The sequence below is a fragment of the Geotrypetes seraphini genome, chromosome 9 (assembly GCF_902459505.1).
Source record: "Geotrypetes seraphini chromosome 9, aGeoSer1.1, whole genome shotgun sequence".
NCBI lineage: Eukaryota > Metazoa > Chordata > Amphibia > Gymnophiona > Dermophiidae > Geotrypetes > Geotrypetes seraphini.
Genome location: NC_047092.1, coordinates 120,274,402 through 120,298,802, shown reverse-complemented (window position 1 = coordinate 120,298,802; position 24,401 = coordinate 120,274,402). Strand labels below are relative to the sequence as shown.

Sequence of the window (24,401 nt, the reverse complement as noted above, 5' to 3'; positions counted from 1 at the left end):
AATCTGTCCCCTTTCAACTTTTCTGAATGCTCTCTTGTTCTTGTAGTTTTCGAAAGTTTGAAGAATCTGTCCCTCTTCACTTTCTCTATGCTCTTCATGATCTTGTAAGTCTCTATCATATCCCCTGTAATTCTTCTCTTCTCCAGGGAAAAGAGCCCCAGTTTCTCCAGTCTCTCAGTGTATGAAAGGTTTTCCATACCTTTTATCAAACGTGTCGCTCTCCTCTGAACCCTCTCGAATATTGCCATATCCTTCTTAAGGTACGGCGACCAATATTGGACGCAGTACTCCAGATGCGGATCCACCATCGCCCGATACAACGGCAGGATAACTTCTTTCGTTCTGGTGGTAATACCTTCTTGATTATACCTAGCATTCTATTCGCTCTCTTAGCGGCTGCTGTGCACTGTGCCGATGGCTTCATTGTCTTATCCACTATTACCCTCAAGTCCCTTTCCTGGGTACTCTCACTCAATAACATCCCTCCCATCGTATATCTGTACCTCGGGTTTTTGCTTCCTACATGCAATACTTTACATTTCTCTATATTGAACTTCATCGGCCATCTCGTCGCCCACTCCCCTAGCTTGTTCAGGTCCTTTTGTAATTCTTTGCAGTCCTCTTTTGTCCGAGCAGCACTAAATAGTTTGGTGTCATTTGCAAATTTTATTATTTCGCACTTCGTCCCTGTTTCTATATCATTTATAAATATATTGAATAGCAGCGGTCTCAACTTCTTCAAGCCAAGTACCTCCTTAGTCTAATAAATATCAACCGAATAACTCCGCCCAAGCTCTGACCCTGACCAGCCCAGGCTACACTCCTGACCCCACCCCCATAATAATAGTACTAATTGTAATGCAATTTCTTCCATCCATTTTTCATATGCAGACCTCTTCGCCGCCTCCTCCTGTCTCCAGCGCACCTGGCCCTGATGACAGTGGCAAGATCGATGCTTTGCCCGGCCCGGAGACTGAGAACTTCTACCCTGGGATCCCATCGTCCATTGGCCCGGCTTTTTTCAAGAGTTTCTCGCCGATACCCGGCTTCAATGGCCACTTTTTGACTCAGATCTCGTTGCCTCAGTGGCAGCAGCAGGGCAAGGGTCCCCAACGGCACCAGCGCCAGCGCCAGGTGACTTTTCGCAGCAGAGAAATTCCTACAGTCGCCATCAACCTATTCTGAAGCAGCCTCCTTGCTTACTTACTGACTTGCTCCACTCCATTACTGACGCGGAAACCGTGGATTGAAGACTATGTTTTTGATTTTATTTTTATTTTTCTTTCCAGTTTATGAATTATTTTAATCTCATTTATTGTTTTGCCAATTGTTTTGTTTTATTTTTATCATTTGAATTTCCCCAGAATTCTATTGTTTAACGGTTCCTGCATCTTTTCCTGTCTCTCCTCTCTTCAACCTGTCAGAATGTTTATTTTCTTATCTTTTCCTCTATCTCTATCTTTCTCTTATTTATTACTCTCAAGGTGCTTTAGTTAGATTGTGAGCCTTCGGGACAGTAAGGGAATTTCTAAGTACCTAATTAACTTATAATTTTTTTTTTTTTGTAATTCTTTATTTAAACACTGTATCCACTGTTACAACAAATACCGCAGTATGGCATAACCATAAAAAAAACCAAGAAGCAGGAATACAGCGTGTACAATATGAAACACCCCTCCCCCCCACAACCAAACCCCCCATCCCCCACCCCCTCCCAGACCCCACCCTCCCTCCCCCCCAAAGAACCAGCTAAATAACCCGTCCCCAAGAAGCAGCAAGATCCCCCCCCCTACCCAATAATCACCATAAGGGAGAAGGAGCGGGACATAAGCCCAGGAAACAAAGGAGGTCCCCATACGGGGGTAAGCCTTCTAAACCTCCATTACAGGAATCTCAGAACTTCCCTCCACCTCCAGGAACCTACCCCACAGATCCTCGAACTGTCGCCTCTGGCGGGTAAGTAAAGCGGAAAGGCGAAATTTCTCACATACCCAGCCCAGTTTCACTCTCATCATTGCCACCGTGGGTATCGTGGGGCTCTTCCAAAGAGAGGCCAGTATTAGCCTGGCCGCTGTAAAAGCCAGACGTGCCATCTTGTCCTGCGTTTCCTCCACTTCCCCTGGGAGTACCCCCAACAAAGCTGTTTCCGCTCTATATGGCAGAATACATTGCAGTAGGCGTCCCACATAGTGGAACACCTGAGTCCAGTATTCCAAAATGTGAGGGCACTCCCACCACATATGGAATAACGTACCCCTCAGACCACACCCTCTCCAGCATTCCCCCGTACATGAGGTAACCATCTTAGCAAGCACCACAGGAGTAACATACCATCTCACAAGGAGCTTAAGAGCATTTTCTACCAGCTGTGGAGCCACCGCCACGTGGTGTATTCGCAGTGCTATTTGTTCCCATTCCTCTGTCGTATAGTTGAGCCCCAAATCCTCCTCCCAAGCCCGCATATAAGATGTCAGCTGTCCAGTGTCGGCATGCAATATGCGATAGAGGTGCGAAATGCAGCCCCGACGCACTGGGTCCCCCAACAGTAACTCAAACCTCGAGCGCTTATAAGCGGTGAGGTCCCCCGCTTTGAGTCGCTTAACATAATCCTTCACCTGTAGATAGGGGAATAAATCACGCTGCTCCAGATGGAATGAAGCTTGTACCTCAGGAAACCCACGAATGCTCTCCCCCTCCAACAGCTGGCCAAAACACCTCAGCCCGCCTCGCTCCCACCTACAAAAGACTCCCCCCTCCCTACCCGGAATGAAATCCTCTGCATATCTAATAGGCAAAAAATGTAGTCCCCTCACCCTATCCATCAGTTTCTTACTAGCCCCCAACCAAACCCGTAGCGTCCACCGTATAAAAGGATTAGAAAGATTAGCAAGCTCCTTTTCCCTTAAGCCCACCCACGGTAAATAAGACAGAGCCGTTATGCCCCTAGGGCCCCCCAAGAGACCCTGTTCCACCTGAACCCACAATTTGGCTGGAATCGCATGCCAATCTACAACCGCCCTAAGCTGCGCCGCCCGGTAGTATAGTTCCAAATTGGGTAACCCCAGGCCTCCCTCCTCCTTAAATTTGAACATTGCATATCTTGCAACCCGGGGTCGCCTACCCCTCCAGATAAATTGCAAAAGAGACCTATGCCAGCGAAGAAAATAGGCTTTAGGGACTTCAACAGGAAGAACTTGAAAGAGATAGAGAAATCTGGGCAGGACCATCATACGTACCACCTCCATTCTACCCATCCAGGAAAGGCACAGAGGGTCCCATCTATCAAGGTCTTGACGCATTGCCGCTCCCAAAGGAAGATAATTAAGGCGGAACAGGGTATCCCAATCCACCCCCAGCAAAATCCCCAGATATTTAATGGGGCCTTTCACCCAGCGGAAGGGGACCCTATGTTGCAGTTCCAGGGCCTCCACCTCGGGTACCGAAATGTTCAAGATCTCCGTCTTAGACATATTAGCCTTGAAGCCAGAGATCCGCCCATAATCTCGCATCAGATCTCGTAAAGCCAGAAGTGAACTCTCCGACCCCTCCACTATGGCCAAAATATCATCCGCAAAGAGGGACAGTTTATGCTCAACCCCCTGTACCTGCACCCCCTTCACATGCCGGGACAGACGTATGCTTTGAGCCAAAGGCTCGATCACCAGAGCAAACAGCAGGGGAGAGAGCGGGCACCCTTGTCTCGTCCCTCGATGTAACTCGAAGGGCTTGGAATAGACCCCATTAACTTTGACGCAAGCCAACGGGGTATGATACAGCGTGAGAATCCAAGAAATAAAGCGCGACCCGAATCCCATCTGGCGTAAGACAGCCTCCATAAACGTCCAATCCACCCGATCGAACGCCTTTTCGGCATCCACCGCAACCGCCACCCAAGAGGTCCTTGATCTACGAGCCGCCCACACCAAGTTCAGCACCCGCCTAATACCATCAGCCGCCTGACGCCCCCCAATGAACCCCACCTGATCCGGGTGAATCAGGTCCGGCATATAGGTCGCCATCCTATCAGCCAGAATACGGGCCAAGATTTTGGTATCAATACCTAACAGAGAGATAGGGCGATAGCTGCCACACAAAGACTCATCTTTCCCTGGCTTAGGAAGTATCGTGATCCCTGCTAAACGCATATAGAAAGGCAAGCGCGCTCCCTCTTTCAGGGAATTAAATAATCTAGTTAGTAAAGGCGCAACCAAGGGAGAAAGTTTTTTGTAAAACAGCCCTGTAAACCCGTCCAGTCCCGGAGACTTTCCCGGCTTCAAATGTCTAATAACGCGTAATACCTCATCCACCGTAATATCACCTTCCAGCCCCAGCGCATCCGAACCAGATAGAGTGGGCAATCCCAAATCTCTCAAATAGGCTTTGCTCTCCTCCACGGAACCCTCAAGCTCTGGAGTATAAAGTTCCTGATAGAACTCCCGAAACCGCCTTTGTATGCCTACATCATCAGTAATAACCGTGCCATCCCTCTCCTTAATAGCCAAAATATTACTCCTAGATTGGTGCAGTTTGACCCTGTGAGCCAAAAGTTTACTGGCCCGGTTTCCCGATTCAAAATATTTAAGCCTCAACTTCTCAAGATTAAATTTAATCACCTCATCTTCCAACTTCCCAAGAGCCATTCGGGTTTCCTGAAGCCGAAGCCTCAGCTGCGGGCCCCCCTGTCCCCTCTTATGTTGATCCACCAACGTGCGGAGCGTTTCCCGGAGCTGCAATTCCTCCTTCTGCCGAAACTTCTTCTTATAGGCAGCTATAGAGATCAATTCCCCCCTTAACACCCCTTTCAAACTTTCCCAAATCGTCACGGGGGAAAACTGATCCACATTATTAAACTCTAGAAAATCATAGATCCCCGTTTCTAACTTCTGCACAATTTTCGGATCACCCAACAAGGTATCATTTAATCTCCAGTACGAATCTCCCCCCCGAGGTCCGCCCCATCTCAGATCTATCCATAGCGGGGCATGGTCAGACCAGCCAATGGTATCAATCTTGGAGTCTATCACCTTACCCCCCCACCCTTTATCCACACATATCAAATCAATGCGAGTGTACACCTCATGTACAGGAGAATAGAAAGTGTAGTCCCTACCCATCCAATGTTGCACCCGCCACCCATCCTCCACATTAAGGACTTCCAGAAATCTCTTCAGACATTTTCTATCACTCTTAAGTCTGTCACTCCCCTTGCCCGTGGAATCCCATTCCTGATTAAGAACCAAATTAAAATCCCCCCCCACCACCAAGTGCCCCACCTTGACCGATAAAATTTTGGGCAGGAGAAGGTCAAAAAATTGGCCCTGTTGAGAGTTAGGTGCATACAGATTAACCAGCGTTACCCGAATTCCATCAACAGTACCTGTCCATATAAGCCATCTCCCTCCCTCATCCCTCCATTCCCCATCTGAGACCACCTTCAACTTGTGGGAAAACAGAATCCCCACCCCCGCTTTTTTCCGCTCCACCCTATTAGATGCCCAAACCCTCACTGGATAGTCCCGGAACTGTACAAGTTTTTCTCCAGCTTTTACAAAATGAGTTTCTTGAACAAAACAAATATCAAAACATAGGCGCTTAACTTCTTTCAACAACAGTTGCCGTTTACGTGGCATGTTAAGCCCCTTAACATTCAAACTTCCCAATCTGAGAGCCCTATCCCCCCCATCCTCAACTAACAACAACACACCCAACACCCCTTCCCCTCCCCCTACCATCCCCCTCCGTGACCCAAGCTCCCCTCCCCCCATTCCCCCCACCCCCCCATCCGCACCCCTCCTCCCCAATCTTCCCCACCCCCCTCCCCACCAGACCCACACTCCCTCTCTCCCCACTCCCTCCAAGACTTCAAGTGACTTCACCACCCCCCCATGTCTCCTTTGATATACCTCTCGTCCCCACATCCAAGCCTCTCACACACCATATCCCCCCTTCACTCGCTCCCCAGACCCTTAACCATATACTCTCAGGCACACTCCCAAAGTCATCACTGGATCAGCACCAAGGTCCAGAACCCTGCAGCGGTTGAACACGAACACCCTCAGCCATCCACTCAGGTGTCCGGGGCTGCAGCTGCGCTCAGCTCAGTTGCCTCCCCCTCAAGTCGAGAGCTCTGTCGTCCTCTCCGTCTCTGGGGCACCGCTTTCCACTGATACCGCTCCAACTTCTGCGCCGATAATTTGCTCAAAACGGAATCTCCCAGCTTCACCAGGCCCTCCTTCAAAAGTATCGCTTGCAGCTCCGCCACAGTCGTCGCACGCTTATGCACCCCATTAAAAGTAACCAGCAGGCCGAATGGGAACAGCCAGCGATAGCGTAAGTTGTTCTGCTTCAGCACCTCCAGCAACGGTCGAAACTCTCTCCTCTTCTGCAAAGTGATGGTGGAGAGATCCTGAAATATCTCCACTTTCAAATTCTTCCAGGATATAACACCCATGTCTCTAGCTTTCTTCACCAGACGATCCTTATCTGGGAAGTGGTGGATGCAAGCTATAATATCTCTCGGGTAATCTCCAGTCTTCGGACCCAGTGTGCGGTGCGCCCTATCCACTCTCAGGCCCCCAGGAGCAGTATCAGATACCCCATCATCGGCCAGCAGAAACCGGCTAAGCTCCTGCACCACAGCCGCAGCATCCCCATATTCAGCTGTTTCTGGAACTCCCCGGATCCGGACATTGTTCCGTCGGGACCTATTCTCCAGATCCTCCACTTGAGCACAGCAATCCAGTAGATCCTTTTGGACTGCTTTCACCTGGGTAGTGAGTCCTTGTACCGTCTCTTCCTGCTCCCCCAATCTCTTTTCAGTGTCTTCCACTCTGCCCAGCAAGTCAGCAAAGTCCTGCCGGATCTCTTTCACTGCCTCTTTTATTTTTCCTTTAACAGCTGCCACCTCCTCTTTAATCTCCGTGGCCCACATTTGCAGATTGGCTCTTGTAACAGCCGCCGCCGTTCCTGCACGCCGTAGCCGCGGGGAGGCACCGCGCTCCGAGTCATCTTCCGACGCGCTGTCTCCCGACTCGCGCGCGGACATGCGGTCCCTCGCACGTGTCGGAGGCCTCCCTGCTCTCCTCCGCGCTCCGACGCTCTGCCGGTCTCAATTCTTTTTTTTGACGGCATCTCGCAATCGCGCTGGGCTGCACGCTGTCCCCGCGACTCGCTCCCTCTCAAATTTCAACTCCCACCACGGGAAAGGTAAGCTTCTTCAGAGTGGAGAGTCAGAGCAACGTCTCTAACCCTCCATCTTGGTCCGTGACGTCACCGGAAGCCCTCATTAACTTATAATTTTAATGCATACTAATGTATATTTTCTGTGAACTGCTTAGAACCTAACGGATTAGCGGTATATAAGAAATAAATTACATTACATTACATATACATACAATATAATCTTAATACATAATGACAAACACAAAGCATACAGAAAATGTTAATTATCATTTATATTTTGTTTTTTTTCAAAGAGGTCAAGGCAGATGACTTTAAAATATGCACTATCACCTCAGTAATAACTATAGAAAAATAGACAAATACAGTGGTACCTTGGTTTGCAAGCATAATTCGTTCCAGAAGCATGCTCGCAATCCAAAGTGCTCATATATCAAAGCAACTTTCCCCATAGGCCATAATGGCAACTCGGATGATTCATTCCACTGACTTAATACCGGTAGGTAGAGCTCTCCGACTCGACCCCCGACTCGAGCCAACCCCCGACCCACCCCATATCTCTTCTTCTGTCTTCTCCCACTGCTGTCCTCCACTTTGACACCCCACCCCGGGAACCAGCTTTGTTGCTCCCCTGAGGCCACCTGCACTGCTCCCTCCCTCACAACCACGATCTCCGCCCTCCCCCCCCCCCCACTGACTGGCCCTGTCCTTACCCGTGCGCCGGTGCTGAAAGTGCCTGCTGCCGGTTCGCTGCTGGGCTGCTGCGGGACCTTGAGCATCTGCGCATGCTCAAGGACTTCTGACTCTCACCCTCTCCGAGATTCTCATGAGATCTCATCTCATGGAGTTCATGGAGTCTCAAGGAGTTCCGCTGTAGGTGCAATGTATTTAGATTCCAATTATGCAGCAAATGATTTTGAATAATAAAGACTATATCAGAGACCGAAGTGTCTTAGTAATAGTCAAGGCAATGTATTGGATGTGACATCAATGCATTGAAAGCCTTTCTTGCATAAGTGTACAAGTAGTGTTATGGATACATTCATTGTGTAAGCTGTTCTAGCAGAGGAGAACTGCAAAAGAAAAATAATAATCCACTTTATAGGGTCTACACTCAGAGTGGAGTCCGTTGATAAAAAGTAGTGATGTCATCAGAGATGGCGTCAAATGATGGCCAAAAGTGTTACAAAATAGACGAGGAGATCCAAGCTTAACAGGCTCAACACCCAGTGGATCCCTTAGTTTAGAAGTTTGATATGGTGAGAAGCAGAGGTATTATGATGGGTAGAATAGGTGATCCATTGTTAACAAGTTCTATAGCCCTGATGGATTCCTGTTGGAAATACAGTGAGAGAGAGAAGCAGCTGAGGTGTTCCATGATTAGTAGTCTCTACCCATGAAGGAACACCTCTGATGTACAGCATTGTTCACGATAAGCAGAAAAAGCGATCCAACTTTAAAAGAATCCGGAAATTCTGGCAGGTAGACAAATGGAATATACTGCTCAAGATCAGCCAACTTCTGTATCAGCTGTTCGAGATAAAAGGACATATAGAAGTTGAAAATGAGAATTCTGTTGTTCAACATAGAGGTAAAGATGGTGTCTAAACTTATCTATAGCATGGCCATCATGTCCTGATGGTGCAGTGGCATAGACTCTGGATCTGAAGGACTTTCAAAGAGAGGATTTAACCAGCAAAGATTGTTGTAACCATTGTGATTTAACAAGTTCAGGACAAGATTGTATTTGGTAAACAGAGTCATGAAAGTTCAGAGTACTTGATGGTCCAGATCAAGACACTGAAAGTGCCCTGCGAGAGTTGTAAAAGTCACCTTTAGAGACAAGTTCCTGGAGGAATGGAGACTGTATACCACCTTTTTGTGGCTTTGGCTTTCAAAGCTGACATTCAAAGTGGTGAGCACTGGAGGATTGAGTGACTTGCCCAGGGTTGAAATCAACATAGATTGATGAGCTATGGAGCGCAGGAACCTGTATGTCGGCTGATGACCATATGCTGAGGTTAGGCCAGTACCGAGAGAGATAGTGGTCACACCAGTACCTATCATTGGAAATAAAGTTACAGGGGTGGATCGGTGCCAAGCAGAGTCTGATTCTAAGTAAGCTGTATTGGTACTGAGGAGGAGAGAAAAAGAGAGAAATTCATTGTAATCTCATGGCCAGCCATACACCATGCAGGTCCCCTGCATATGGTGAAAGATTGCAGCGGTACTAAGGGTGAAAGATTGCAGCAGTACTAAGGGTGTTGAAGTGTTGGGAACCCCAAGGGGAAGTGCGCTTCAGAAATGACAGCCTGCATCAGTGAATGATAGCATTGATGATAGGCATACATCAAGAGACATCGAAAACCCCAGTGATATTATAAGCATCAATCAGAAGATGGAAAAAATTAGTAAGTGGCTTAGTGAAAATATGTTAGCCTTAAATATAGATAAAACAAAAAACACTCTTTCCTTGGAAAGAATGTCTCACTATGCCATCCCCTATCCAGCTTGATAAGATACCACTAAAAATGATCAACTCCATCAAAATCCTTGGAATTATACTCGATCAGAAACTGTCATGAACACATTAGTGCAGTGGTTAAAAACTGTTTTCATAAACTACGCATGATAAAATCCTTGGCTAGGATTTTCGATCCACCAGCACTAAATATTCTAATCCACTCACTCGTAATTTCAAAACTGGATTATTGCAATTCTTTATATAAAGGAATCATGCAGAAAGAATTAAGACGATTACAAATCATTCAGAATATGGCTATATAAATTATTACACACTCCAAAAAGTTTGATCACATCACTCCTCTCTTAAAAAAACACACACTGGCTCCCGATATCATACTTATAAACTTGCTCTCTTAACCTTCAAAATTAGATCATCAAAATTAACTATCTTTCTTGATAAACTGCTTATACCACACTGCTCATTGAGGGCTCTTAGATCAAACGAACAACACCTTCTTTCCATTCCATCAATGAAGGTGATCAACACGAGATGCAATATGATCTTCTCAGTCACAGCCCTCCAACTATGGAACTCCCTATTTAACTTAGGAAGGAAACCATACTAAATAGATTTAAAGACTCTCTTAAATGTTTTCTCTTCAAGGATGCCTTAGAAAGCTATGATTAGGGTGTCAGTAATACTCAGCTTTTCTAACCAGAAGAATTTCTTAATTTTTATTTTCCTCGTTTTTATTGAACCCTCCTTTTATTCATCCCTTAAATGTCTTCTTTCCTATAAAATTGTAGTTCTTCCTTCTTTTTCCCCTTGTCTCTAGTTAGTCAAATTTTAAGTGAACATCCAAACGTGTACGTTTTTACATATCCCCTTTTTTTAATGGATGTGTATCTCTTAGAAATATAAGCATTTTAATCAAATTTTAAATAAAACATGGAAGAGACTCGATGGTGAAAATGCCCGTGATGCTTATGTTATCGATGAAACTGTCAATGCGCTCACCAGTACCGAAGGGAATCGATACCACTCAGAAGATCAATCCATGAAAAGGAGGCACCGGTACTGTATGTTGCTTAGCTGGTACCATAGGTGAACCAGGGTGTTGAAGCGTTGGCAACCCCAAGAAAAGACATGCTTCAGAAATGACAGCTGGCATCGATGGTGTCAAGGAAACGCATGCATCAAGAGACTTGATGTGAGGATATGCCTGTTATACTGATGACCAATGTCGAAGATTGATGTTGATGCAATGGCACTTCTGGGCTTGGTACCACAGAAAAGTCGAAGTTGCTGGGTGCCCAGCCCAAGGCCTAACATCTTCTTATAGAAATAAATTGCAGGAACAAAAAGAATAAAATATTTATTCTCTTTCTTGTTCTTTGTGGATTTTTTTAGCCCTGGAAGATCGGGAAGAGATCCAGCAGAAAAGAGAAAGCAGCACGGGTCAAGTGAAAAGAAGGCTGAAAAGCCATCGATTCTGCCGGTGGGGACAAAGGCTTCAAAAACACCTACAGGCCCCAAAAGTGAAAATTAAGAAATTGAATTAAAAATGTAAAGGATTTAAAAGAAAAAAACAACTAAGAAGAAAAAGAGAGAGAAATAATGGATAAAATGTAGCGGGAAGGCAAACTCGACTAAAATCCAGATACGTCATCTTCACTCCATGGAAACTGAAAAACTGATGACCCACGGTGCGGGCAGTCTTAAAGCTTAAAGTGACAGTACACTTTAGCACTGTCCGTACTAGGCTATGTGGATGATGTCACCCACATGTGAGAATATGTCGCCTGCTTGTCCTAGGATAATGCCTTATTAGGGTTTTATGGAACCAAAAACTCCTTGTGAAGAGCAGCATCTGTAAAGTTTAAAGATTTAGTCCATGACTCAGCAATTCACATAAATATCATGTTTCTTTCTTTAGAGGCATTGCAGCAGAGGGAGATGATGGAGTTCAAGGCCTGTGAGGATTGTGAGAAAGTTGAGGAAGGGATGAGAGTGAAGGATGAAAGAGAAACGGCAGCTCTCATTGGAGGCTGGGATGCAGAGAGAAGACTGCTTCACCATGTAGAGGCAGCTTTCTATTGTCGACTGCGGAGGAATGTGTCGGTGGAAAGAAGATCACTGCAAGAACTGCAGATCTATTATAGTGTGAGTATGAAAGGAAAGACAAAAAAGGAGGGGCAAAATTGAGGGACAATTGGAAATAGAAATGAGAGAAAATCAGTGGAAGACACTTGTAAATGGTAGAGGGGATAGAGGGCACTATTTGGATTCTGCAATATCGTACAGTCTGATATCCAAGCTAGAGAACAGTCTTAAGAGATACTGGGTTCCCACCTAAGCTCGGGAGCTAGGGATACAGCAACTAATTGTTGGTTCATGGTTTAGATACTGTAGAGTAAGAGTCAGTTATCTGAATTCAGACATGAGAAATCACAGGGTTGCATAGTCTGGTAGATAAAAGAGGAGAGATGCCAGAAGAGCAAAGTCAGGGAAGAAAGAAAAGGTGACAACAAGCAAAGTTAAGACAAGAGAAGCAAGTAGAATTATGAATATGACCTCTTACAAGATAAGTAGTTTGCAGACCTTGAGCTAGATAGAGAGTTGGGGGTATTTCTATAAGTTGGCGCCCATAAATAGGCACCCATCTAGTAGAAGCCTAATCTACAAAGGAATGTATGTATTTACTTTGAATATGCATGCCTATAAGTTAGCACTTTTGCTTATTATAAAACTGCCATGTATGTTTACGTGCCAGAGATACACATAAAACATATAGAGGGGCATTAAAAAAAAAAAGTCTAAGTCCCCATTTGGCCTAAGGCTCTAAACGTTGAAAGTAGAAGCAGGGAAAATGTCCATTATAAAAAAAAACGTCCAAAAGGAGGTTTTTTTTTATAATGGCCTGCCTCTACATTCAGCTGTTTAAACGGCCAGACCACCACTACGTCTAAACTTAGACCATATAATCAACCTAAAAAAAGCCGAAGTCCCAAATGTCCAAAACAAAGGCTTTTAGGCGAAGGAGGGGCCAGTCCTTCGCCTAAAAGCTGGATTCTGTAATCGGTGTCTGTCAAAAAGAACACCAGTTACAGAATCCCCCCCGCCAGAAATGATCGGGCCAGGAGGGAGCCCAAGCCCTTCTGGCCCGGCAACTCCCCGGGACCCGACAGCGATCAGGCCAGAAGGGAGCCCAAGCCCTCCTGGCCCGGTGACACCCCGGCCGAGAACTATCAGGCCAGGAGGGAGCCCAAGCCCTCCTGGCCCGGCGACCCCCACCCCGGCCGAAAACGATCCGGGCAGAAGGGTCTTTTTGACAACCCCTCCTGCCCAGGCAACTTCCCTATCCCTCATCCCCACTAAGATACGGACAGGAGGGATCCCAGGCCCTCCTGCCCTCGACACACCCCCCTCCCACGATTGCCCCCCCGAACCCCCGATCAGCCCCCACACGCCGACCCCGCGACACCCCTCCACCCCCGACACCCCCCTCCCATACCTGGAAATAGTTGGACGGACTGACGGGTCCCAAGCCCGTCCATCCATCGATTGGCGGGCCTTAGGGCCTGATTGGCCCAGGCGCCTCAAACCCCACCCACAGGTTGGGTCTGAGGCATCTAGGCCAACCGGAATCAGCCCAGTAGCCTTAGGCCCCTCCATTTTAGTAACCTTCCTCTGGACCGACTCCATCCTTTTTATATCTTTTTGAAGGTGCGACCTCCAGAATTGTACACAATATTCTAAATGAGGTCTCAGCAAAGTCTTATACAGGGGCATCAATACCTCCTTTATCCTACTGGCCATACCTCTCCCTATGCAACCTAGCATTCTTCTAGCTTTCGTCGTCACCTTTTCAACCTGTTGGCCACGTTAAGATCATCACGTACAATCACACCTAAGTCCCGCTTTTTTGTCGTACTCATGAGTTCTTCACCCCTTAAACTGTACCGTTCCCTCGGGTTTTTGCATCCTAAATGCATGACCTTGCATTTCTTAGCATTAAATTTTAGCTGTCAAATTTCAGACCATTCTTCAAGCTTCACCAGGTCTTTCTTCATGTTATTCACATTATCCAGCGTGTCTACTCTATTGTATATTTTGGTATCAGCCACAAAGTAAAGAAATGAGCTATCATTAATGCTGATCCTCTACAACCTTTCTCTTAGAACCAGGCTTACTGAGGGTTAGGCACTAGGCCAGCATTCTTCCCCTCAAAGGTCACCTGTGGAGTCTGATCTCTTAAGAAAGTCCTACACGCTATTCTGTGTGCAACTCTTATAACATGCAACTCAAAAAGGGATGTGACCATGGGAGAGGCATGAGAAGGTTGAGGAAATTTCCTAAAGATGTGCACAGTAATACAGTAGACTCTCTGTAAACCAGAACTCAAGCAACCAGCAAAAAAAAAAAAAAAAAAAATCAATGAAATACTGTAATACTTTAAATAAAAATGAAAATAAAATCAATTTCTGGTGGAAATTTAAGTGTAAACTTGGCACGCCACAGCTGAGTATGCCCACGCTTTGCCTACCACATGTCCAGTAATTTGTCTGGAATAGTTTATGGTATGGCATAGTATGGGGTATGGTATTAGTTAGGCATATTTTTAATAGTACATCTGGCATCTGTCTGTCAATCCCCATGGGTGCTTGTTAATTGAGATTCTATTATATTGATTACTGGAGATTCATGCCTAAATTATGTACCAGGATTTATACTGGGTTTCAGTTGGTGTAAATCCTCGCATAGTGACAGAGTAAGTGGGGTGCGAGGAGGGACGGTCCTCCCCGAGCGCGGTCTACCTCAGGGCACCGGCACTCCTCCTCCTCTCTGCCCCTCCCTTCTCACTCCTCCCCCTACCACATGCACCTGCACCGCTTCCCCATACCTTTTTAACTTCGGTGCAAGCAGTGACGAATTTGCTGTCGGCGTCGGTGCTTTCTTCTATTTCACTTTCGGGAAGAACGTCAAAGAGATCTCCGATGCCAATGCGGGCAATAAGTTCGTTGCTACTCGTGCCAAAGTTAAAAAGATATGGTGAAGGGGCACAGTGGGGGGCAGGGGGGACATGGCAGAGGGTGGGAGAGGGTCGCCGGTCACCCTCGCTACACCACTGTCCTCGCACACAAAGTTTGGCACAGAAATTGGCTCTAGTTGCTATTCTGTAAATGGTGTCCAACTCTGAGTACCATTTATAGAAGCACTTCATCATTTTTTTTTCCAATACTGTATATTGAGCACCATTTTCTGAATCTAGCCTGTAGTGTGCAGTCTTTTCTGAGACAGCATGCATGTGTGATGGTTCATGCCTATGCACTCCCCAGGGAAAGAGCATGCACTATGTTCAAATCATGCACCTCCAGTACTTAAAGAAAAGTGTGCACTGTTGGGGGAATTCTCTAAATGGCACTTAAAAATTAGCACTAAGTGCAATTATTTATTTTATTTATTTAAAACATTTTATAAAAGACAATTATATAAAAGGTATGCAATTTATAAAAAAACAATTATATAAAAGGCATACAATCATGCTTAGTGCTGATTCCTACACCTAACTTTTGGTGCCAGACCTACATCTGCTGAAACCTGCTGTAAATGCTGGCATCCAAGTTAGGCGCGCTGAGATAGTATTCTAAAAGGACAAGTGTAACTTTTTGGGATGCCCCTGCCTCTTCCATGGCCACATCCCCTTTTAAGTTACATGCTATTAGTTAGGCACCATGCCTTATAAAATAGTGCACAGCAAGCTGTGCATGCAAATTTTAATGGGTATCGATTAACATGAATAATTTTTTTTTTCTTGGCTGTTTATGCAATTTTAAATATATATATATATATATTTTTTTTTTTTTATTATATATATATAATATATATATCTTGCTGAAATACTGAATATATAATATATTATATATATATATATATATTTATTTTTTTTTATTATTATTATTATTGTAAAATGACCAGATACTTGTGATGGTCGGTATATCAAATTACAAATAAACTTGAAACTTGCATCTGTGGAGCACACCCAAATTTGGTATGCAAATCTAGGTGTCATAGTTAGAATCCAGAGGTATGTGTGCATAGAGTGCACTTTTAACTGTGAACAATTTTCAATTATTGCCCATCCCTATAAGAAACAGAGAAGAGGAAAATATTGCATGTCTATGATCTACACAACTTAATGCATGTCTATATTTTTTTTTGTGCTGTACCAAATAGCATATTTCACCATTTGGCCGAATACAAATACTATACCAAATACAAATAATAAAAGAAGTAACGTGAAATTAGAGAGCACGTGTTTATTTCAGAAGCATTTAGCATGGTAAAGCCCCAGATTATCCATATTAGAATTTAAATCACTATTCTACTGAATATACCCCCTCCTTTACAAAGCCGCACTAGCGTTTTTAGCACCAGCTGCCACGGTAACAGCTCGGACGCTCATAGGAATACTATGAGTGTCAAAGCTGTTACCACAGCAGCCGGTGCTAAAAACGCTAGCGCGGCTTTGTAAAGGAGGGGGATAATGTATTTGCAGCACTATTTGGAGGCAGTTTGAATCAAATACAAATATTAGGTATAGCCCTATTAAATATTGAAAGAACTGATTGCTCATTAACCAAGGGAAAATGAAGGATCAAGTTGTTTTTCTTTGCAGCCTGAGAAAGAAGGGTCATTTCACCGAGGCCTGGGACTAAACTTTACAAGTGGACAATACACTGCACCTATCACAGGATTCTATACTTTCACCGCCAGGTTGCAAATCGGTAAGGGCATGCAGGGTTTCCAGGTCAAATGCTCTCAGCACAGTGATACAATTGTGTTCCACCTACTCCCTTCATTTCACTGGCTGGGTACAAAAAAATGTTACACCTGTTATTTACATAGGGTATCAATTCATTTAAATTTGATATGTAGGAAAATTTCCTATAAAAAGATTCTAGATGAGTTTGGCAAATTAAACCCATAAGTGGGAATTATATAAATGGCGCTAAATGTTAAGTGACATAAAACTGAGTGCTAAGCACTGAGGCCTGGATTCTCTAATCAGTTCAGTCGATGGTGGCCGCCTTAAAAGCGGCCACCAATTGCATGTAAATCACGCGACAGTGCAAATTAGAGAATTGTGCCTTCGGCAAAGATAGGCACCGGAAATGTAACATAGAAACATAGAAGATGACGGCAGATAAGGGCCATAGCCCATCAGGTCTGCCCACTCTACTGACCCACCCCCAAGTCTACTATCCGAGGGATCCCACTCCTGGTGACAGGTTCCCTCGGCTTAACCCTCTAAGGGATCCCACATGGGCATCCCATTTGCTCTTAAATTCTTGCACGCTTTTTGCCTTGATCACCTGCACCGGGAGCTCATTCCAAGGATCAACCACTCTCTCGGTGAAGAAATATTTCCTGGTGTCACCATGAAATTTCCCGCCCCTGAGTTTGAGCGGATGCCCTCTTGTGGCTGAGGGTCCTTTGAGAAAGAGAATCTCTTCTTCCATCTCGATACGGCCGGGTTCTTTAGGCCTACATTTCTGGTGCCTACCTTTGATGTGATTCATGCCTCCATAGGTGCTTTACAACACCTAATGCCACTTCCAGCAGTAGCGAAAACTACAGTGGCGTTAGGCGCCATAAAATGCCTACAGAAATGCGATTCCGGTACCAGTTTTTTAGGCATCAGTAGGCGCCTTGAAAATCAGTTTAAAACCTTGTTTAAATGGCATTTCTCACACAGCTTGAGCACCTATCGACGCCCAAAAAACTGGCACTATGTAGAGAATCCAGAACTAATTTTATAGCAGCAATTGCAAATGAAATTGTCATTAACAGAGCATGTCAGCAAGTGGGTGACAAATTTTAGGCACAAATACTTACAGCATGTCAAATGCTGGCATAAATGCTGTTGCCTAAAGCTTACATGCATGAGATAATACTACATAACTTACACATGTAACGACACGACCCGCCATGTGCACATCCCTTTGTGGTTGCACACTAGAGCATTTATAGGCAAATTCTATATAGCCAAAACAAACAGAGGGGCATAATCAAAAGAAACGTCTAAGTCCGATTTGGATGTAGGGTGCAAGATGCCCAAAGTTGACAGCGGCAAAATGTCCTTTCTCAAAAAGTACGTCCAAAATATTTTTGTTCAAAAATCATCTATCTATACATCCAGGCATTTGATCATCCAGACCGCCGCTATGTCTATCTTTATACCACATTCTTGACCAAAAATTCATCCAAGTCTGAAACGCCCAGAACAAGACCTTTGGACATGAAAGGAGCCAGCATTGTGATGGACTGGCCACCCAGCCATGGCAACAGAGCAGTAAGGCACCTTACAGGGCTCTACTGTGAACTTCACAAAAAGGGCGCTCACCAGAACTCCCTTATAGGTCATGGTGAACACTCCAAAACATCCCCAAAACCCACTATAGCCACCTGCCTACAACCCCAATAGATCTTATGGCTTCAGGTGGCACCTTTATGGTAGTAGAGTAGGGCTTTGGGGTCTTTTAGTGGGCTCACATTTTCCACTATTGATATAGTGGGTAGAGTGGCTTATGGGCTTGGGTTCTCCTCTCTATGGTTCAATAGCCCACCCCCCAGACTACTTAAACCACCGCTGTGTAGCTGTTCTAGGTTTGCTTATACCAGGTGCTGATGTTTCGGAGGCAGGTATGTACGCTTTTATTCTGAACTTTGTGGGGCTGCGACAGGGTCAGTGAACATGGGGTGTGTATGTGTCTTTACTTTGTCCTTGCAGTGGTTATCTGGTCACTTTGGATACCTTTTGGGCACTTATACATGTCTTTATATCGTCTAAGCCACAACGTATAAGTTCCGTCTAGGCAGTCTCGTCAAACCTTCAATTATCCCTGCAGGACAACTAAGTCTAGGTTGGCCCACATCCCGCCTTAACCACTCCTCCAAAAATGCCTCTTTCAGCTCTGGATGCACAGCAGGATTCAGAGACCTAAAAGGTCCCTGGATACATCTAAAAATCCATTTCGATTATGGACACTAGGACGACATGTCTTTTAGATCATCCAAGTGCCGACTTGGGTGGGTTTTTAGACGTATTTCAATTTCGATTATGAACCACACAATATACAAGGGGGTGCTAAAAAGTTCTTAGCCCAACCAAGAAGAGAATGACATGGATATGGTTCAATCAATGATCTAAAACAATGTCAAAACATAGAATTTCATTTTTGCACATTGGCAGTTAACAAAATAACACTTTTTTCAGCTACAGTGGCAAAATAACACTCAGAATTTAGGAAGTTGGTTGGTTGGGCTGAAAACTTTTTAGCACCCTCTCGTATAGTAGCTGAACAGCTATGACAAAGAAGTCTTTAATAAAAACAAATATTCATTCAATTTTCTATACCGTTCTCCCAAGGGAGCTCAGAACGGTTTACATGAATTTATTCAGGTACTCAGGCATTTTTCCCTGTCCTAGTGGGCTCACAATCTATCTAATGTATTTGGGGTAATGGGGAGACTAAGTGACTTGCCCACAGCATGGGTTTGAACCCACAACCTCAGAGTGTTGAGGCTGTAGCTTTAACCATTGTGCCACACTCTCCCATTTGAAAAAGCTGGAGAAAAATAGACCTCAGAAATTATTGCACCCGTTAATCTCAGTACAACATGTGTCCTGTATTGGGGCTAAGCAGTCATTGGTCTCTAAAAAAATCCTTCCTATTTAGTATATGTCCAATCTTCAACTTTCAATATGCAGCAAAGCACTTATCTTCATAGCTATAAATAGAACAACAATAAAAATAACTGGTTCAAAACAGAGGAAAACTAAGCCACTTGTAATTGAAAAATTAAGTCCAGCCAGACCCAACAGTGGCCTTGTTTCATATTTTGTTTTATCAAGAATAGAGGCAATATTTTCTTCATAATAAATTGCCAACCAGCAAACAAGTAGAAGTATCCCAACTTAGACTCACCAGCACTACAAGAAACTTAGTTTTCCTCCATTTTTGAACCAGTTTTTTAAATTATTGTTGTCCCATTTACAGTTTTGCTGCATATTGAAAGTTGAAGATTGGACATATACTAAATGTGGAGTTCTTTAAGAGACTAATAACTATGCTTAGCCCCAATACAGGACATATGTTGTTTTGAGTTTAACGGGTTCAATAATGTCTAAGGTCTCTTTTTCACCATGTTTTTTGAAGTGTCATTATTTGTTTCTGTTGCAGACATCTTTGTCATAGCTGTTTCAACTACTATATATTGTTTGTAGTTCTTATTTGAATTATACAGTAAATTCTATATAGTCCACCTAAAGTTAGGTATCAACTTAATTGTTTAATAAACTTAATCAGTGCCGATAATTGACAATTATCACTTCAGAATTGACATAAATTGCACTTAATTGGATGTTAGGTGCCTACCACGAAGTAGGCAAGGTTAGGGGGCAGATTGTGGAAATATTTTGCATGTAGGCACAGGTATTTAGTATTAGAATAAACACTTTCACCAAAACAATAGAATGGATGTCACAAAAAATCACCCTTTACACTCTGAGGCAGCTGATATGTGAAACGCTAGCCATCATTGGTGTACCGATCAACTAATTAGATAAGTGGATATTTCCTCTATCTTTTGCACAACAGCCCTGCTTCAAGTTTACAACTATTGGGAGTCGGTCTGGAGGTTTTTTGCCAGTGAGGTGTTCGCCCAACCACCTTGGACCACCATTGTGTTGGTGGAAGGGTTCCAATCTGAGGCTTTTTCCTCCATTCATTTGAAACTTCCTTTACTGAAACTGCAGCAGCACTGATTTTTTGTGACATCCATTCTATTGTTTTGGTGAAAGTGTTTATTCTAATATTATTAACTTTTCACATTTCCGAGTTGTTTTTTGGCACAGGCATTTAGGCCATGTAAACCCTGGCATAAATAGGGTACACCTAAAGTTACGATGCCTAGCAATGCCTAAGGCCACTTAGGCGGCACAGAGTATGATTCTGTAAAGTGCACCTAACTTTTATAGAATCATGCTTAGCGCCACTCTAGTTGGCACCAATTTTTTGGGTGCCACATATAGAATCAGGTGCTATTCTATAAGCCTAAAGCCTAAGTGCAGTTATTCATATAACTTCAAAATAGTGCCAATATGCACTAATTAACGCACTAAAGGGCTATTACTGGTACTCAAGGCAAACTGATACCTAATTTAACAATTAAGTTAGGCATACAACTGTCTCTATTCTATAAAATGCATGCTAGTTAGAAATCTGGGGATGCAACTTTATAGAACTGGGGGATCCTGTATTAAAATAAAGCAAAATATCTAAGAGGCTCTGCATCTTTTAGGAAAATTGTTTATCCCAATTTTTGTGCCTTTTAAAACTGGTCCCACACTTCATTTTATATTATCAGAATTTGCACATTAACCAGTATGTTCTGACTATACTACTTCTTATAATTTCTGTAACACTGCCAGATGCACACAGCACTGTAAATTACATCAATCATGTAAGAGACAGTCCCTTTTCGACTGAGCTTGCAATCTAATCAGGCAAACAGGACAACTAGGGTAGGGAATTATAAAGAGAGCGACAATAGATATGGGTACTTTACAGGTGGGATAGAGTTAGGAGTTAAAAGTAGCCTTGAAAAAATAGGATTTTACAAGAACTGCCAGAGACGGAGCTTGATGTACCGACTCAGGTAGTCTGATCTAGGCATATGTTGCAGTAAGATAGAAGGGACAGAGTCTGAAGTTGGCTGTAGAGGAGAAAGGTACAGTTAAGAGAGACTTACCCAATGAACAGAGTTCCTGAGGAGGAGTATAGGGAGAGATACAGAGGAGTTACAGAGTAAACACACTTGTAGGTCAATAAGAAGAGTCTGAACTGTATGAAGAAGACAATAGGGAGCCAATACAATGACTTGAGAAGAGGCGTGATGTGAGCATAGCAACAGTGGTAGAATATAAGATGTCCACAGAGTTTTAAACAGATTGAAGGGGAGAGAAATGGTTTAGTGGAAATCCTGTGAGAAGCAGGTTGCAGTAGTCTAGTCAAGAGGTGGTAAGAGCATGGATAAGGGTTTTGGTAATGTGATCAGACAGGAAAAATCAGATTTTGGCGATATTATAGAGAAAGAAAAACAGGCTTTAGCGGTCTGTTGGATTTGTGCAGAGAAAGGGAGAGATGAGTGAAAGATGACTGAGGTTGCGAGCTGATGAGACTGGGAGGATAAGAGCATAGCAGGCACTTTCAAAATGATTGGGCATTCTTAAACCCAACAGAAATTACTCTTCCTTGGCCTTAGTCAAGGAATTTGCTCAATGTTAGGAGTGCTCAAACACCCACAGAGCTGGCTTCTATAGATAAGAGTGTTAACCATAGGAATAGAGAATGGGGGGGAGAGACCTTTGGATCTGGCCAGGAGCAGGTCATTGGATACTTTATCATGAAAATACTCTACAAGTTATAGAACCAATATATATCTAAAAAACACAATATGCTGTGTAATAGTAATAAAAATTAATATAAGTGAGGTGCTCAGTCACCAACTGATCCGTGCATAAAGTACCGTTAAAAGTACAAGCACCAGTTGTACAACAGGGACCATCATAGCACTCACAGTCCCTAAACCTTCCTTATACAGTAATTATTGTCAAGAAGAAATGAAAAAAACACATCTTCAAATAAGAAAAAAAAACATAAGTCGACTATTTCCCCTCCCGGACGCCCAATTGTCTAGTATTCAATCTATTTTAGAGCCTTTGTCTCAATATGCAGACTTTTACTTGAAACCCTTTGTTCCGTTAGCCAAATCTTATGTTAAAGACTCTACCAATTTCTTAAATCTGATTAATGAAATAGAGGATTTGGAGCTGGAGGATTGTCTGCTGGTCACTGCAGATGTTACAGCACTATATGCCAATATTCCGCAGGAAGCAGCTGTGCGGCTGAGTAAAGAATATTTTCAAAGGACTGAGCTTTCTAATCTTAAAAAACAATTATTGGCAACTTTTGGAGCTTCGGTAATTTAATCTAACTTTTTTAAATTTGAAGATCAATTTTACCATCAAATTAGAGGAGTGGCCATGGGAGCTACTATAGCACCATCGATAGCCTGTCTTTTTATGACATGTTTTGAAGAAACTCATGTGTACCTTTCCCGGATGTTTAGAAAGGTGTTTATGTGGAAACGTTTCATTGATGATATCTTTTTTATATGGAATGGGACAAAAGATGATTTAAAGATGTTCATAATGGAACTAAATAGCTTTGATGAAAATATTAAGTTCACTTTCAACATCGAGAATGAAAAAATTTCCTATCACCCTACCAAGCTGAAGGAAGGTATCCCTATAGGCCAATTCCTTAGAATCAGACGTTTATGTTCTGATGACAGGGAATTCAAAATTCAAGCGAGTATCCTCTTTGATAAATTTAAACAAAGAGGTTATCCGGATAAAATTCTAAAAAAGCTTGGAAACGGAAATATTTTTGTCAACGGACATGGCTCTTAAAATCTTCTAGCAAGGAAACTAATAACCCTTTAGTTTGTGTTCTTCCTTTTTCTCCTCGGAGCCATCAAATTTGCAAAATCATAAGTAAACATTGGCCTATTCTGAAAATACATCCCCCTTTTCAACAAATTCCTAAATTTGCATTTAGATGAGGGAGAAATTAGGTGAAATGTTGAATTCTAATTATGATTCAGTTGACAGAAGTACTGTGGTGCAATCCCCTCACAAACCTTGCAATCACTGTATTTATTGCTCTTTAATATGGTCTAAGGGACACATAATGATCCCCCATAAAAATAAGAAATTCTTTTTGAGAACTCATACAGGTTGCAATTCTATGGGTGTCATCTATTGTGTAATCTGCCCATGTGAGAAGTTATATATTGGGCACACCAAACGTAAAGTTAAGATCCGTATTGGGGAACATTTATCTAATATTAAACGCAAGCAGACACAAGCCTCTTTGGTGGCTCATTGGGTTAAGAGGGGGCATTCCATTCATGATTTTCAATACACTGTTCTAAAACAAATTAATTTACCTAGAGGGGGAGATATTTCCCACAGACTTCTGTCTGAGGAATGTAGATTTATTTATGAATGGCAAACTTTGAGCCCCCTGGGACTGAATAAGGAAATCGAGTGGTTTCAGCTGTGATTGGTTAATGTGAGGGAGGGTTTTGGTTTCCTCGGCTCCCATGACATGCTCTGATTGGTTGTGTAACTGATTGTAAGAAAATGAATGACTGTTGAATGTATATAAAGTTTTGCAAAATGAAGTCTCCTGTGTCTGCTCTGATCTCCAGTTTGGATAGGAGAATGCCTCCAGCCTGTAGCTGAGTAAGTTGTATTAAGATTTATATGAAGTTAAGGATTATGAATTTATGCTTAAATTGGATGAGGGTAATTTTGGTTGAACTGTAGTGTTTAAAGTGTAGTTGGAGATTTAGTTAGTTTGTAGTTTTTATCTTTAAGCTGTAGCACTTTTTCTGTTCATAGTGCCCCCTTCCTGACAACGCTTTTTGCGAAACTCGAGTTGAAGGGAGGCTATGGGAGTTTCAAATTTGGGGAGTCTTTATTGAGATGGATATCTGTTACGAGCGCTGGATTTGAACAAAGCATTTGCTACCTTCTTTTTGCTTATTTGAAGATAAGTGTTTTTTCATTTCTTCTTGACAATTATTACTGTATAAGGAAGGTTTAGGGACTGTGAGTGCT

At 43.4% G+C, this 24,401-nt stretch overlaps 1 protein-coding gene across 2 annotated transcripts in view; it reads left to right on the top strand.

Annotated features, from left to right (window-relative positions):
• Positions 1-24,401, top strand: part of ERFE (erythroferrone) — an 89,484-nt gene that overhangs the window by 30,250 nt on the left and 34,833 nt on the right. For both annotated transcript variants that reach the window (XM_033958454.1, XM_033958455.1), the window contains 2 exons: positions 11,583-11,809; positions 16,326-16,434. In XM_033958454.1, the coding sequence (XP_033814345.1) occupies positions 11,583-11,809; positions 16,326-16,434 (336 nt within the window). The remainder of the gene's footprint in view (positions 1-11,582; positions 11,810-16,325; positions 16,435-24,401) is intronic.